The sequence below is a fragment of the Trichechus manatus genome, unplaced genomic scaffold (assembly GCF_000243295.1).
Source record: "Trichechus manatus latirostris isolate Lorelei unplaced genomic scaffold, TriManLat1.0 scaffold00296, whole genome shotgun sequence".
Lineage (NCBI taxonomy): Eukaryota > Metazoa > Chordata > Mammalia > Sirenia > Trichechidae > Trichechus > Trichechus manatus.
In genome coordinates this window covers 41,924-58,736 of record NW_004444232.1, presented here as the reverse complement: position 1 = coordinate 58,736, position 16,813 = coordinate 41,924, and the positions used below count along the sequence as shown (strand labels likewise).

Here is a 16,813-nt window from a genome sequence, read left to right as displayed (position 1 = left end):
AGTTGTTATAACGTTACCTCCCGAATGCCCCTTCCGGTATGGAAGACATCGATGGAACAAGAGTTAAGTGTTAACCTTTAATCATGATCTTTTTTCTATCTTGTTTTAAGAACTGTTTTTTAATTCTTCCACAGTACTGTATACCCACACACAGATGTACACACACATTCTCTCTCTCCAGGACAGTACTGTATATAGTTACTTTTATTATTACTGTATTATTATTACGTACTGGATTATTAAAGATGTTTTAGTGTATTTGGAAGTGCTTCTTAAAGTGTTTTATATGCATACCTGTCGATTCTGACTCGTAGCAACTCTATAGGACAGAGTAAAACTGCCCCATAGAGTTTCCAAGGGGCTGCTGGTGGATTCGAACTGCCAACCTTTTGGTTAACAGCCGAGCTCTTAACCACTGCACCACCAGGGCTCCGTTTTATATACATAGAAAGGTAAAATATATACTATATACTAAAACATTTGACTGATGCTAAATAAGAACTGTATGTACCTGTTTCGACTTACCTACAAGTTTGATTTAAAGACAGACTTAGGAACGGATCTCATATGTAACCCAGGGGACAACTGCCTGTACTCTTTTCCTAAGTGCAATGTGCAGAATGTGCCACTAGAGGGCAACCACTTCCTTTAGAAAAAAAACGCTGCTGGGAGTACATTGATTTACCCACAATAAGATACCACTTCAAACGATACCAACTGCTGGAGAGAATGTAGGGAAACTGAAACCCTCATACTTTTCCTCTGGGAATATAATTTGGTAGAGTTCAGTAGTTTCTTGAAGAGTTAAAAATCAAGTTACCGTTCAACCCAGCAATTTCACTTGTATGAACCTACTCAAGTGAAATGAAAACATGTTCACATGAAGACATGTTTATGGCAGTATTATGCATAATGGCCCCAAAGTGGAAAAAATCCAAATGTCCAACTTGTGAATGGATAAACAAAATGTGGAATATGCATAAGATGGAATACTATTCATCAATAAAAATGCTACAGTCTGGATGAAGGGAACCTTAAAAGCGTTATGCTAAGTGAAAGAAGCCAGATGCAGAAGATTATATATAGTATGATTCCATTTATATGAAATATCCAGAAAAGACAAATTTATAGGGGCAAAAAGCAAAATCAGTACATGTGAAGAGTAGGAACTGACCGTAAAACGGCTTGTAGAAATTTTTTGAGATGATGGAAATGTCCTAAATCTGAATTATGTTGATGTTGACACAATTCTATAAATCTACTAAGTCAATGAATTGTACACTTACAGGTGAATATATCATGTAAACTATACCCCATAAAGCTGACTCAAAAAAAGCACTCTCTTCCACTCCCCTAAGTAGTACACTGATTTAGTACTACATTAACCTCTAAGAAGAGGTACTGGGAAATGAAGTGAAACAGCGGAGGAAAGAAAACTAGGGGCCCATGTATCAGAATGTAACACAAATAACCACTGTGTCATTCAGTCCTGAGCTCTGGTTCTCAGACAGGAAAAAAGATCATTGTTTGCAAATGGATAGGGGAAAATTGGGAAATTTATAGTCAGGTAAGAATTTTATTACTTCTGGCCAAAGACCATTGTAACAAACTTTTTTTTTTTTTTTAAGAAAAGCTATAAAGTTCCAGGCAGAATGCAATTATTTTCTGAATCTACATCAGTACTTTGGAGTAATATTTATGAAGGGATTTATAACACATCAATGTGACTGTTGTATATAAAATAACTAACTGTGATATTTGAGACATTCCGGGCAATGAGAGACATTTGAAGCAACAGGTATGACTATGCCAAGTAATATATATCTTACATTTCCTGAATCATCCTTTTATAACTCCTAGTTTAAATATATTCAAGAAACTTCAGGTATGATAATAAATATATGTGACCAAAAAGCTTATTTTGTTAAGGACTACTACCTTAGGTCTTCAACAAATACATTTCACAAAGGGGTCTATGATACATAAAGGAAAGATAAGTGCATATCAAGTAAGACAGAATGATCCAGTTTTCTTTGGCTCTAAAACGGTAGTGATGACGTTCTGCTTCTGGGTGTTATGAAAAACTAGACACTCTGAAGGGCCCTCTCCCATTATTATTATTATTAGCTGCTCAGTAAGTTATAAACAAAATACTTTTAAATGTTTTATTGGGTTCTCAGGAAAGAAGGAAACCTCCAGGGCCAATATATAAGCTGGATCCTAGAGGTGTGAGAGAAACAGGAAAGGCAAGGTTGCCCTGAGGACAAACACCCACCAGTGGAGGCCCTGAACCGCATGAGGCCAGGAGCCAAGAAGAGGACTAAGCTGTTCCAGGTCAGTTTTGTTCCCTGGTCCTAGAGAAGCAAATGTAAATCTTCTCTAATGAGTATTCCCAAATTAGGACCTCAGATTCCCACTGGCTCAACTAAGTATGAGTTTAAAAAGTAAAAACACCAGACACAAGGAAGAATGGCACCATAAAGAAAAGTTCAGCAGAAACAATAAACAGATTTAGATCTCCAAGGACTTCAGATACTGGAATTATCAGATACAGGATACAGTTAACTGTGTATGAAAGGTTCAAACAAACCAAAGATAGAAACAAATGAAAAAGAATTAAGCTGTGTAAGCCCATCAAAAATGACCAAGCATATTTAAAAGAGAATGAAATAGGATTTTTGGAAATACAAAATACAGCAATTGAAATAAAAAATTCAATGGATTAGCTTTTAACAGCAGATTACACAGAGCTGAAATGAGAATTAGTAAACAGGAAGATAGTTCAAAGTCCCAGAAAGAGAGAACAGAATATTCAAAAAGTCCACAGCTGAAATTTTCAGAGATGATATATATCCACGAATACAAGAAGCACATGTATAGCAGGCAAGATAAATACGAAGAAAGCCACATATAGACACATATAGAAACTGCACATCAGAATAGATGAAAAGAATATCTTAAAAGTAGCAGAGAAGGGAAAAAAGAGATCCTGCAGAAAAAAAAGACAATTAGCAGCCGACTTAAAACCACAAAGGAAACCAGATAACAGTGGAATAGTAACTTCAAAATATTGAGAGAAAACTATTAACTAGAATTCTACCTAGTAAAAAACTATCAAGAAATGACAGTTTTTAGGACATTGTCAGAAGGACACAAATCTGAAAGAGATCACCCCTTGAGCAGAACTTCTCTAAGTAACTTCTTTCAGGAATATATCCTTTAGAAAGAAAATGGCCTTAGAAGGAATGTCTGAGACATAAGAAAGAAAAATGATCAAAGTAAGCACCTAGTAAACCCCAAAAAATATGTATATGATTATCATAATAATGTTTAAGTATAGGTTGGAAAATAAATTACTAGACAATACTAGCTGGAAGAAAGGTGATTGAAGTTAGTGTTCTAAGGTTCTTTTGGTGTTCAAGAAGGCATTTAGCATGCTTATTAGATTATTAAATTAAATATGCATCTAAATGTTCAAGGTTAACCAGTAAAAGAATAGAGAGGGGCAGAGGGGTATAAAAAACAAACAAGAAAACCTATTAAAAACCTTCGATTAAAAGAAAAGAAGAGGGTTCTGGACTAATAAACACGAAAATATGTTCAACTCATTAATAATCAGGAAAATGCAAATTAAAGCTACAATAAAATACTATTTTACACCTATCAGACTGGCAAGAATTAAGTCTTACAATAGCAAATAAATGAGAAACCATAAACTGGCACAACCATTTTGGAAAACAAACTTGGCATTATTTTCTAAAACTGTTACCAAGCTGATCAGGCACACAGTGCAAATCAGTACCTCTGCTTCTAGGTATACACTCCAATTCTTGAACATGTGCACCAATAAATTGTATATAAATGTTCATTTCAGCGTTGTTTAAAAAAAAGGTAAAGCACTCCCAACAACATAAATTGTAAAAATGAACCTGCTGAATGAAATGATAAAATTACATAACTACTTTACAAATCATATATACTACTTTTATAAAGTTCATAAGTAAACAATATATGGCTTAGGGATATATAGAGTAAAAACAAAAGGAAAAGAAGCAAAGGAATGATCAGTTCAGGACAGTGGTTACCTCTGGGGAGAGGGATAAACCTGGGTTTTGGAACTGAGAAGGAACACAAAGATAGGGTCAATACTACCAAAAGTGTTCTAGTTCTTAATTAGGGGGTGGCTACATAGTTGCTTGTTTTATTATTATGCTTCATAACTTCCATGTGTTACATATGTTTTATATATGCATAAAATATTAAATATAGAAATAAAATGGCAAGAAATCAAGAAACATTTTTGTACTGCCCTCTTCATAAGAAGAAATTATGAACAAGGAAATCATCTTTCCTTAAATGTATTATACTACCTTGTGAAATCAGAGGTATAGCTGGTATAGTTTTATAGTCACAAAGAATACTGGTTCAACCACTGATTAGTATGGATTTTCGACAAGTGAATTAATGCCTTTGAACCTATTTTTCTTAATGGTAAAATGCAGAATTAGTATCAAGATTAAAAATATTATTATAAAGTGATTGGTACAGACGATACACTTCAAAAATGATAGTTATTAACACCTCCACCCAAACTTAAAAGAAAGCCCCTATAAGCCACTCTTACCCAAAGGTAAGAAACCCCTTATATTCTACCAAATTGGTTCAGAAAGACTGAATTTAGTCTCAACTGTTAAGATAATGTAAGAGTGACTTGTTAAAAAAAATTTTTTTTACATTCAAACAAGCTTGTAAACTTGTCCCTCAAAGAGGCTATGTACTTATTTCACTGATGTTACTACTGCTTAGAGTGATTTTAGAAATCTTCTGTTGAACTGTTTACTTTTGAAAATTTTTTACCAGGGAAGGAAAACCTTAATTCTTTGAGGTTAGACTTCACCTGTGAAAACAGCCATAAAATATTTTGAATCATATCTAATAAACAGAGAACACAGCTCCATAAAGTGGAGATTCTGGTTAAAATTAAGGTGTGACTATAATGAGACTAATTATCTTGGGTGACTTACAAATGGACCCTTCAGCCTATTTTCAAAGATGAGTTTCAGAATTCCCAGGTTACTGCTTGGAAGGACAACAGCCATCTTGATGCATGAAGTGTCTCATTTCTACAGAATGCAAGTCTGTAGTTACTGAAGACAACTGCTTAATCAGTTACAAAGATTTATAAAACTACTTACATCAACTGCCTTAACCTTTAATTTTTGAAAGGCTAACAAAAATCTTTCATTTTCAGTTAAGCATAAAATCCTTTATGTGAGGAGAAAAATATTACAGCCAACTTACTAAGTTTGCACTGATGTGAATCCAACTCTCTGATCTCAGTACTTAGGTAGTATATATAATTTATTATTTTGATTTGCTGGAGAATTATTACACAAATTTATAAATGGTTTCAAGAAAATATCACAGAGAAGTTTTACTGCCACAGTAATTTCACATGACTAAGGTGTGGCTGACCCAAGCCATGGTATTTTCAATCACCTCATATGCATGTGAAAGCTCGACAATGAATAATAAGGAAGACAGAAGAAGAACTGGTGCCCTTGAATTATGGTGTTGGTGAAGAATACTGAATATATCACGGACTGCCAGAAGAATGAACAAATGTGTCTTGGAAGAAGTACAACCACAATGCTCCTTAGAAAGGAGTATGGCGAGACCTTGTCTCACATACTTTGGACATGTTATCAGGAGGGACCATCCTGGAGAAGGATGACATGCTTGGTAAGGTAGAGGGTCAGCGAAAAAGAGGAAGACCCTCAATGAAATGGATTGACATAGTGGCTGCAACAATGGGCTCAAGCACAAAAGGGATTGTGAGGATGGTGCAGGACCAGGCAGTATTTCGTTCTATTGTACACAGCTGGAACTGACTCAACAGCACCTAACAACAACAATTTCACATGAAGAGGAAAAAGAGAGCCGACGACATCTCCATAATAATTTCTTTAAATGGCTGGTATGAGAAATCCAGAAAATATTCTTTACTGATAAAACACGAATTAGATTCTAAACACATTCTCTATCATACAAGAGATGGATGGGGAAAAAAGAACAAAGAAAGTTTACCATTTGCAAGCGTGGTTTATGCAATTCAGCTATCTCTTATCTAGGCATTTAACAGCATTATACATTAAAGTTCATTTGGGAATTAACAGAATGACTAATATTCCTTAGAGGGAGTACAAAGTTTATTCAATAAGTTTAAAATAATCAATTAATTATGTAAGAATATAGTGAAATTAGTCAAAGACAGTATCAAGTAATTGTTTTTAAAGGGGCAGTGCAATAATAAAGCAGTGACTTTAAAGACTGCAGGATCACACAAAAGCACCTAGAAATATTTCTTGAAGAAATAATAGATATATTTATACATTTTCACTCTTTTTTTTTCCATTTACAATTTCAATATTTTAGCTTTATTCTATATCACTTTTTGGTAGGCGCTGTGAACATCTGAGGTTAAACTGATAGGCTTCACAATAAAGTAGCCATCTTCTTTGAATATTTCATCTTTTCATTCCTGTGCATATAATCATCTTTCAGTTGTATGATTCCTTCAGTCTGTTTCTCATTTCATATCTCAAAGAATGTATTTCTGTCCGATAAAGAGACTACTGATGGTATTTATCATTTCATAGTGTTGGCAGGTCCTTCAAAGCTATGCTTCTGTCTACCCATATGTACTGTAACAGACAGCTACATGTTACCTGTACTTCAGATCTTATAAGTATTTCATCTTTTGTGGGTATGGCTAGGGTACCAATTTAGTATGTTAGATAACCACTGTATAGTAAAAACCAGAAATGAAAATGTAATGCTCTTATGTCCCCAAACTCTTATAAATATAACAAAGTCAAAAATATGTTAAAGAGAACAACATTTTAAATCATCTTAGGAATCAATAAATAAGATCAAGATCACCCCCTTATGAAAATAAATATAACATACTAGTAACTACAGCTAGGCTAGCATTACAGGATAAGAACTCCATTAGACACAAGAAACAGTTCAGGCGAAGTTTGGAGACTTATTCTCTACATCAAGCCATTTGAAGACAGTCTAGTAAGTTCTGAAGAGTCAACAGCTGAAGTATGGTTATAGTTACACAAGAGAGCATTGGTTCAGATCCAGCAATGATTTATGAACTTGCCCATAGGCTGACAGCAAACAATAGCACAATTTGAGAACATATGAATTTCTTTTATGAAAGGACCTTTATCTGCCAGCCTGGGCTCTTGCAATTTTTGTTGTTGTTTTGATATACCCAAGTAGGCAGTGGCTTTTGCAACGTGGCTTTCGTCCGGCTGTACTGATATAAGCCCAGGCTCCCATTTAATGAGGACCGTCAGAGCCATTAGGCAATGAACTTCAGGGCTGGATGGTGGAAGTGTTCCTCGCTGCCCCAGCTTCTTTGTGAATCAGATGACTGACCAGCAGTGAACTACAGTAAATTCTAAGGCAAGACTAAAGGAAAATTTAGAAAGGCCTGAGGAGAGGTGCCAAACTACATTGAAAACAGAAAATAGAATATAACAATATTCTTAATAAATACATATAAAAAGATATACATATAACCAACAGGCCATTTTACAGTGCTGGTTAAAACCACGAAGAGTTGGTTAAGTCAACAGGTATGTCAATATCCTGGCTTCAAATTAATGTGTGGAAATATTTTCAATTAAAGTTCAATAAATATACCTGGAGGAGATTAAATATAACTGGAAAAACAGTAGTTTCAATCTTTCTCTTTTTATCAACAATTCCTTTTATTGGTTAATAACAGACCTGAAATGATCAATCTTGGGTTCAAAATCAAATGATTAAATCAAAGAGGAGCACTGAAAATACTGTCAGATTCCCCTCATTAGGGTGTCAGGTAATTCACAATCAAACCCTACAATAGTATCAAATCTAACTCCTTCTATAAAATTCACTCTAGTTCAATTTCTGCTTATTATGAAATAAATCCTTTTTACATGAGATAAGGAAGAAATAAAATTGCCTTCTTGTTCCAATAGAACTAGTTCAACTAGGTCTTTGGGTGTCTTAACAATTCAAACTTAAAATAAGGGCTTTGTATAGCACTGCTATAAGCTTCTGAAAATGCATCCAAGTGGCACTCAGGAAGGTGAAACTTTTTTCCTACTTCTGTAAATATCCAAGGAATTAAAAAATCATCCACTTAGTATAACGCAAGGCATAGATTCGTCAGCACCAAGCAGAAATGATCTTCAAAAGGAGCAGCTCTCCTATGTGTCCTAAGAGCCTTTTGTGGATGAACAGATTCTATTCTCCCCCTTAAGAAAAATCCACTGCCTGAGGTTAATATCTTTAGGCAACATAAAAAGAAAAACTCACTAAATGACTCAGTTGTACATTTGATTTACATAAATTAAAAAAAAAAAAAGATTCCAAGATTTTGGCACTACTTTAAACATTTTCTGGAGTAGGTGTGGTTTCAGGTTAGACTGTCTTCCTTCCCTACTCCATTATCTGTTAAAGCAAGAAGTATCAAATTTAACTTTATCACTAATAATTCTTCAGTTTCCACTCCAAAAGTTCTGCTTAGTTACAATACAACAGGTAACATTTAAATAAGACTGTAGTTGTAATTAAAACTGTTCAAAAGTGGTCATATCAAAATCCTCGTTGTCTTTCTGGCCTAACAGTTATGACTAAATTGTTGGTGGCTGGAACTCAAATCACATACAGTCAACCACATTATTGGATCCATGACCTACATCTCGAATCTGGCTAGTTAAACAGGCACACACAGCTACACCTGCTCCCGCTCTGCAGTGGGACACAGACCCAACAAGCTCCCACCTGAAAAGATAGAGGAAAAAGAACATTTTAAAACAAAAATATGATTTACTCTACTCAAAATACCAACCAAAAACTCCTTACTGTGGGACTGGTTCTGAAAGACAGCAATCTTCCCAAGAGAGAAAGGACCCCAAACAACGACATCTAGCAGCACTTTAACACTCTGGAGTGATCTGTTACTGGGAGATCCCATTAAAGCATAGAGAAAACATGGAAATTACCTGTTCAGCACGGGATCAAATGCTTCCACTGTATTTAGATATGCATTGCCATTATGACCACCAACTGCGAAGATTTTTCCCATTACTGTTGCGATCCCCACTCCACCCCTGGGAGTGGTAAGTGCTGCTACGTAGTCCCACTTGTTGCTTCGAGGGTCATACCGCTCAACTGAACTCAGAGGAGAATTATCATCAAAACCACCTATGTAGAGAAATATTTTTAATATACCATTACAGTTCATAGAAGTTAACTAATAAATCTCAATTCAATAGCTTCTACAAACCCAGTCTTTTAAAAACATTGTAGAATATAGAGAAAACCTGAAAAAAAAAAATCATCCCCACACCTACCACCAACTACTTACCATCAGACATTGCCTATAATTTAATTTAAGTGGCATTTTACCTCAATATTAACATTAAAAAGGTCCCTACCAAAAAAAAAAAAAAAAAAGGTTGGTTTGCACCTGACTGCTAACCTAAAGGTTGATGGTTTTAACCCACCTAGCATACCACAGAAGAAAAGCCCTGGTGATCTGCTTCTATTTAAGATTACAGCCAACAGGGACCAAGGTCTCAGGAGACATCTAGCTCAATTGGCATAACACAGTTTATAAAGAAAATGTTCTACATCCTTCTTTGGTGAGCAGCATCTGGGGTCTTTAAAGCTTGTGAGCAGCCATCTAAGATACACCACTGGTCCCACCCTGTCTGGAGCAAGGGAGAATGAAGAAAACCACAGACACAAGGGAAAGATTAGTCCAAAGGACCAATGAACCACAGCTACCATGGCCTCCACCAGACTGAGTCCAGTACAACTACATGGTACCTGGCTACCACCACTGACTGTTCTGACAGGGATCACAGTAAAGGGTCCTGGACAGAGCTGGAGAAAAATGTAGAACACAATTCTAACTCACAAAAAAAGGCCAGACTTACTGGCCTGACAGAGACTGGAGAAACCCTGAAAGTATTGCCTCGGATACCCGTTTAACACAGCACTGAAGTCACTCCTGAAGTTCACCCCTCAGCCAAAGATTAGACAGGCCCATAAAACAAAACAAGACTAAATGGGCACACCAAATCAGGGGCAGGGATGAGAAGGCAGGAGGGGACAGGAAAGCTGGTAATGGGGAACCCAAGGTCAAGAGAGGGAGTGTGTTGACATGTCATGGGGTTGGCAACAAAATGTGTATTAATTGTTTAATGAGAAACTAATTTGCTCTGTAAACCTTCATCTAAGTACAATTAAAAAAAAAAAAAAAAAGATTACAGCCAAGAAAACCCTATGGAGCATTTCTACTTTGTAACACATGAGGTTGCCATGAGTCTGAATCAACTCAACAGCAACTAACAACAACTAAGATTAAAAATGTTAAAGTGGGAAAAATGGAGTCCCTGCATACAACCAGATAGTTTAGGAAAGAAGAAAAAACCACAAATACTCCTATGTCCTTGGCTTTCTAGAGACAAGCAAGACAGTACTGGGATTCCTCCTCTGTGTGTGTATGTATTTTTTTTAACAGTAAGAGTACTTGAGAAGGGAATAAACTACACTAAATTGTATGAATCATCTAAGATATAAGTTAAAATTTTCCAATTGTCTCCCTCAATATTATAATTGCCATCATAATCGCAGAAATGGCACACTATTACTCAATTCTAGCAATGTACTTACTATATCTCTGAGGGTTAAACACACAGACTGTTATTTTAATACTGCTTTTCCATTAAAAATAAATGTGTCTCTTTTTAGGCTCCATCTCAGTCTAAATGAGTAACAGCTCTCTTTAGTGACTCAGCCTACTTTCCTGGGAACAGGAAGTGTTGATATTATCATCAGTCTATTTTGGGGCAATTCTACTCTGTCACGTGGGGACACTATGAGTTGGAATCAACTCAACAGTACTTAACAACAACAACATTTAGAAACAAGGTCACTAACAAAACATCAACAGAAGTAACTTTTCTCGTGGGTTTAATTTTGTTAAATCAACTTAACTGAGGTGTAATGTAAATAAAATAAAATTCATCATATAACATTTTATGTGTTTAATTAAATGAGTTCTGACAAATGCATACAGTAGTGTCATAATTATTACAACCATAATACAAAACACTTTCAATTCATATAATAAAGTTTTAATTATTGCTTATGCCAATGCAGGGATTAAGTTTTTAACCGTTGTATTTCCACAGCCTTCTTTATCACTGGCTCCCTAGCATTTCTCTAGGTAATACATACAAATTTGTAATAATAAGGAATTCAAAGCAAAGGACAGAAAAAGCAGGATACAATTAGGTTGTTAAACATGGGCATATAGTTATCTAAGTTTTCTTATTCAAATCTGTTTCAAAGTAGGGCTTGAATAACCAAGAGGATTTTTCTGATGTTCAACCTGAGTCATTATTATTTTTACCATGTCTGTTCTAATTCTAACGGCCCAAAGAATTTAATAAGTAACAAGAACAATGATACTCCTGATATAACACACATCAATGCCTATACTAGGGGCAGTGATATATATACTGTAAGAACTTTGAATTCACAAAGACCTGAGTTCAAATTCCAGCTTTGTCACTTGTTCAGGCATGTTACTACGAGTACATTATTCAATCTCTCTATGTCTCTACCTCACAGAGCTGCTGTGATAATTAAACAAAATCTAGAGGTAAATTATGTTACTTTTTCTTAAAATACATCAGCACTATTTACAGATACTTCAAAAGCTAACAATATCCCACTCTCTTATCAAGAAGTATAAATTAGGGAACACCGATTTACATCAACATACGTTAAGTGTGACTTATGCCAGTGACAAGCTGTCTGAACCCACTTCCTCCTCTGTGAAAGAAGAGATTACTAATCACAATATAGTTACCGATTTATTGGGTTACTACAGTGTGCCAGATGCTGTTTGAGATGCTCAACATGTGTTATCTTTAATCCTTAAAACAATTCTGAAAAATAGGCAGTATTTTCACATTCATAATCCTTTAAGGCCTTGGTACTGTGTGTTGAGTAGACAAGAAGGACCATTGGTATCGCTTGGGAGCTGTTGGAAATACACAATCTTGGACCCCTCCTTTGCAGTTTAACAAGGTCCTTAGGTAATCCATGTGCATATTAAAGTTTGAGAAAGGACTGCTCTAAGGTTCCTTCCAACTCTGAAATTCAGAAAGTCAAAAAACAGTATAAAGATACCAATAGTCTTTATGCCTATGAAATATCTACTGGTTTGCTTATTCAACATACTTTGCCTTAAAATGAAGATGAGAAAAACAAGTCTAAGACCTTGTAAGATTTATTATAGCAAAGTATAATTCCTGTCCTCAAATTAAAAAAAAACTAATTTAAATGTAATACCCTACTTTAAATACATTTGCTATTCCTAGTTAAAATATGTTGGTAGAAGGCTTAAACATTAAAGATAGACTTAAACCAAAAAAAGCAGGAATGTGAGCCTTAAGAATGCAAAAGTAAATGTTAAAATGACTCCACTTAAGCATAAATGCAATACAGTTTTTGTTATTGTGTTGTTTTATGACATTGTCATTGTATCTTGTAATAAATTAAACTAGAAACTGTGAGAAAAACTGTCCACTCACCAACAACGTACAAGCAACCATGGAGCTCACTAACTCCATTGCCTGCTCTTCGCTGACCCATTTCTTTAACTTCTATCCACTTATCCAGATGTGGATCATATCTCTCCACACTAGATAAAGAAGCCACTCCATCATTGCCACCAACTGCATAAACATGATTCTAAATGAAGAAAAAGTAAAACCACAAGACATTAGATTTTGAATTGATTCATATGCTCTCCTGATGGTAGACTGGAATGTACAACAAGAAAGCAGAATTTCATGAAGTAATATGGTATGTAGTAATCAGTATCTACATACTGGCAATATAAACACATAACTATCAGATCTTTTCTTACTTGGTTATGGATGTGATACATGCAATGCAATGCAATGGGCACGTTGCTACATAACTTACTAGTAGAGCCACAGAGCCAACTCCTCCACGGGGAGTATTCATTGGTGCCACTGTACTCCACTGATCAGATTCTATGTCATATCTCTCCACATCACTGAAGCAAGTGTTGTCATCTAACCCTCCAATTGCATAAATTGGACCTCCTAAGGAGGCCAAGGCAATTCCTCGCCTGCAAAGGCAATAAAATATACTTTAGCAACTGGGTTTGTTTCCAGGAAGAAGATAGCAAAAAATCGTTTTGTTAACCCAAATCATTTAACCTGTCAACCTTCAAATAGGCTGTGTGGTTAGTTTCTGTTATTTTTAGATTTAGCAAAGCTTCTGATTATATGGTTACAGGTTGCTAAACTATACAACTATGTGAATAGTGTCCCTGGAGTTGCATAGTGCAAAACCTGCACAACCGCTGGACTCAGATGAAAGAATAAAGTGAAACCCAACAAAATACTATAATGGAATTCAAAAACATTCAACTGGTAAAACATATAGTTGCATAACTGAGAAGTTAATGAATTTGCAGAGATGGATTTGTTGTGGAGCTCAGAAGTCAACCTCATTATTTCTGAATTATGTTATTGCAGAGCACTTTTTTTGATGCAGGGTTTCACTGTATCAAACAAAAGAACATTAATTTTTATACACAAGCTTTATATCATATTGCCTTACTTTTCCTTGGAAAAGAAGGGAGTCCATATTAAGAGCTATTTCACTGTAATGATGACTGAAGAAAAATTATCTCCATTTCTACACACTGCAGCAAACAAAAGTTGAACTATTCTAAAATTATTATCTGTCACTGACTTGGTATGTACTTTGAATAAAGTTGTGTACTTTTGTACTTTATAAATTTCTACTACCTTCGTTCTTAATCTGTAACCTATTTGAGGAAAAAAAATCAATGAGACACAGCTGTCATTAATGCATTACTACAGGTAAAGCACTTGGAACAGTGCCTGGCCCATATTCAGTGTAAGTATTAGTTATTATTATTACTAAACCAAGATTCTAACTCTGAGCTTCCCATAGAGTGTCCTGGAAAGAATTCTTAAGGATAATGTTATCATTCATTTTCAGTCTCCTTAACCTCTTGTCTCTTAGGTATAAAGCAATGACTTACAAAATAATGTGTTATGACAATTTTCAGGGGTGTGTGTGTAAGTGTTAGGTCAGGGCAGAAGTAAAATAAGTGTGTCTAATAATTCTCCCTAGCCTATCCCCCACCCCAAACCAAAGGAACATATGATATTATTGGCTACTTTCTACTCCTCCAAATTCTTTTCTCTGGATTTTCATGACATCACGTTTGGGTTCCCTCCTATATCTGTGGCTTGGGCTTTTCAGTTTCCTTTATCTCTGCCTTCTCCTCTACTCCATCACTGACCGAGGCATTCCCTAGAGTTCTGCTCTATGGCTGTTTTATCACTCTATACTCTCTCGGGAAATCTTATTATTTCTCTGATTTATGTAAACTGAAAAATATACTTCCAGACACATATTCAACCTTCTCTCTAAATCTGTCTTGCTGGTTCTTCAACCTTAACGTTAAACTCATTGTTCTGTAGTAGGAAGAATTTTAAGATGGCCCCCATAACCTTTACTCCCTGGTGTTACCCCCGTATTTATGACAAAAGGGAGATTACCTGGGTGGGCCTAATCTAATCATGCAGGGACTTTAGCATGGCGCTGCTGGTTTGAAGGTGAAGGGAAACATGAGAAAGGGACCACAGAATGGCCTCTAGGAGCTGGGAGCTACCACTGCCCAACAGGCAGTAAAAATGGGAAACAGTTCTACAAATGCAAAGCTGAATTCTGTTAACAACCTGAATTGAGCTTGGGAGTGGTTTCTTTCCCAGAGCCTTCAGCTAAGAGCCCAACCCAGCCAAGACCTTGATTTTGAGACCCTAAGCAGAAAACCCAGTCAAACCTGCCCAGACTTCTGACCTACAGAACTGTGAGCTAATAAATGGGTGTTGTTTTAAGCTGCTAAATTTGCTGTAATTTGTTACACAGCAATAGAAAACCAACACACCACCCTCACAAGACAGACAAAGACTGTATCCTGTTTACCACCTAGTTTTTCCCTAAACCGCAAAACAGCATCACTATTTATCCAGCTGCTTAAACCAGAAACTGAAAAGTCATATTTGCCTCTACCTTATTGTTCTTTCCACCTCTCACATCTAATCATTACAAAATCTTGTTGATTGTACACCTCTTAACTCTCATATATGTCCTTTTTTCTCCATCCCAGTTTTTACCCATTTAGTTGAAGACACCATTATTTCATAATTGAAATATTACAGTAACCCTTTTTGGTCTCCCAGACTGTTCTCACTCTGGTTCTCCTCAAATCCCTTCTCCATTTTGTATCCCCAAAGGATCACTGAAAAGAGGAATCTGGCCCTATCATTGCCCTACTACTACTACTGATTTTAAAAAAGAAATCTATTTCTAAGCCCACCAGATAAAATTAAAAATTCTTGGCAAGCCTGAAAGGCCATCATCTGTGCCTACTGTGTTAGTCATATTTCTTGACATTGCTCCATGATCTCTCAGCCATATTGGACTTCTTTCATGCTCTCTGCTCTTTCACCTCCAGACATCTGAAACCTCTTCATCTCAGATTCACCATCCCTACGTCACCCAACACCACTTAATCAGGCTAAATTCTTCTATTCTTTCAGATCTTAGGCTAAATGGGACTTTATTAAGATCTTCACTGACCCTCCAATGATGTTATATTTTTTTCTCAAGCACCCTTTACTTACACCCTGTGCTAACATGACTGCCCTTGTAATTATGTCTTTATTTGTATATTCCCTTCTAGAATTTAAGTTCTGTGGAGACAAGGACTTTGGCTATCTTGCTTACTGCTGTATCTTCAGCACCTGCTATGTCTTACACTGGGCACTTAACCAGTGTTTGTTGAATAAATAAATCAACCCTTAGAGATGCTCTGTTAGGATGATGGGTTTCAATAAAACCACAGCTTGAACACCTGTGTTAATTTTAGTGGAGGATGAAAAAGAAGAGTAAAGTTTTTTAAACTGGTTATTTTACATGTGAAAAATGTCTTAGAAAATATACTGAAAAGTTTTGGGGGGAATATAAATAATAAGCAAATAATATGACAAAATAATTGCAACTCTTATTTTTTACACAACAGTTTGATAACTATTGTAAATGCTCAGGGCATATTTTAAAAGATTAAAGAAATTCAACTGCTGTTTTGCTAGAGAAGTTTCATTCAATCCTTGGCTAAAAACCAGCGTTAAGAGCATGATAAACAAGCAAGGATATAAAGATAAAAAAAGTACTTTGGGATTTTCCCCACCTTTTAATCCATGTGTTAGAATTTAAACTATTTATGTGTAGTTACCATGGAGCAGAAAACCCTATTAAAGTATTAAAATGTCATTTGTAGATAAGTGGGAGGTAATAGCATATTTTAAGACTAGCTTGTCTTTTTTTTCTTTTTTTTTAAATTTTACTGTGCTTTAAGTGAAACTTTACAGTGCAAATTAGTTTCTCATTCAAAAATTTATATAAAAATTATTTTGTGTGGAGTTCCGGCAAAATGGCACTCTAGGCAGAAGCACCACGCCGTCCCTCCACAGCAAAGATCCAAAAAACTAAGCCGAACAGAGAATACAACAATCCTGAAACCCTAAAACATCAAATGAAGAGATAAAGAACTCAGCCAAGCACCAAATGGAGTGAGAAAACTGACAGAGAATGG

General features: G+C 35.7%; 1 protein-coding gene across 1 annotated transcript in view; it reads right to left on the bottom strand.

The window, feature by feature from the left end:
• Window positions 1-7,768: 7,768 nt before the first annotated feature.
• The window catches only part of KLHL8 (kelch like family member 8), a 50,094-nt gene continuing 41,049 nt past the window's right edge, over window positions 7,769-16,813 (bottom strand). The window contains exons 7-10 of the mRNA XM_004390404.2: window positions 13,075-13,243; window positions 12,678-12,837; window positions 9,069-9,270; window positions 7,769-8,847 (exon numbers count right to left, since the gene is read on the bottom strand). Coding sequence (XP_004390461.1) covers window positions 8,724-8,847; window positions 9,069-9,270; window positions 12,678-12,837; window positions 13,075-13,243 — 655 coding nt within the window. The 3' untranslated portion in view covers window positions 7,769-8,723. The remainder of the gene's footprint in view (window positions 8,848-9,068; window positions 9,271-12,677; window positions 12,838-13,074; window positions 13,244-16,813) is intronic.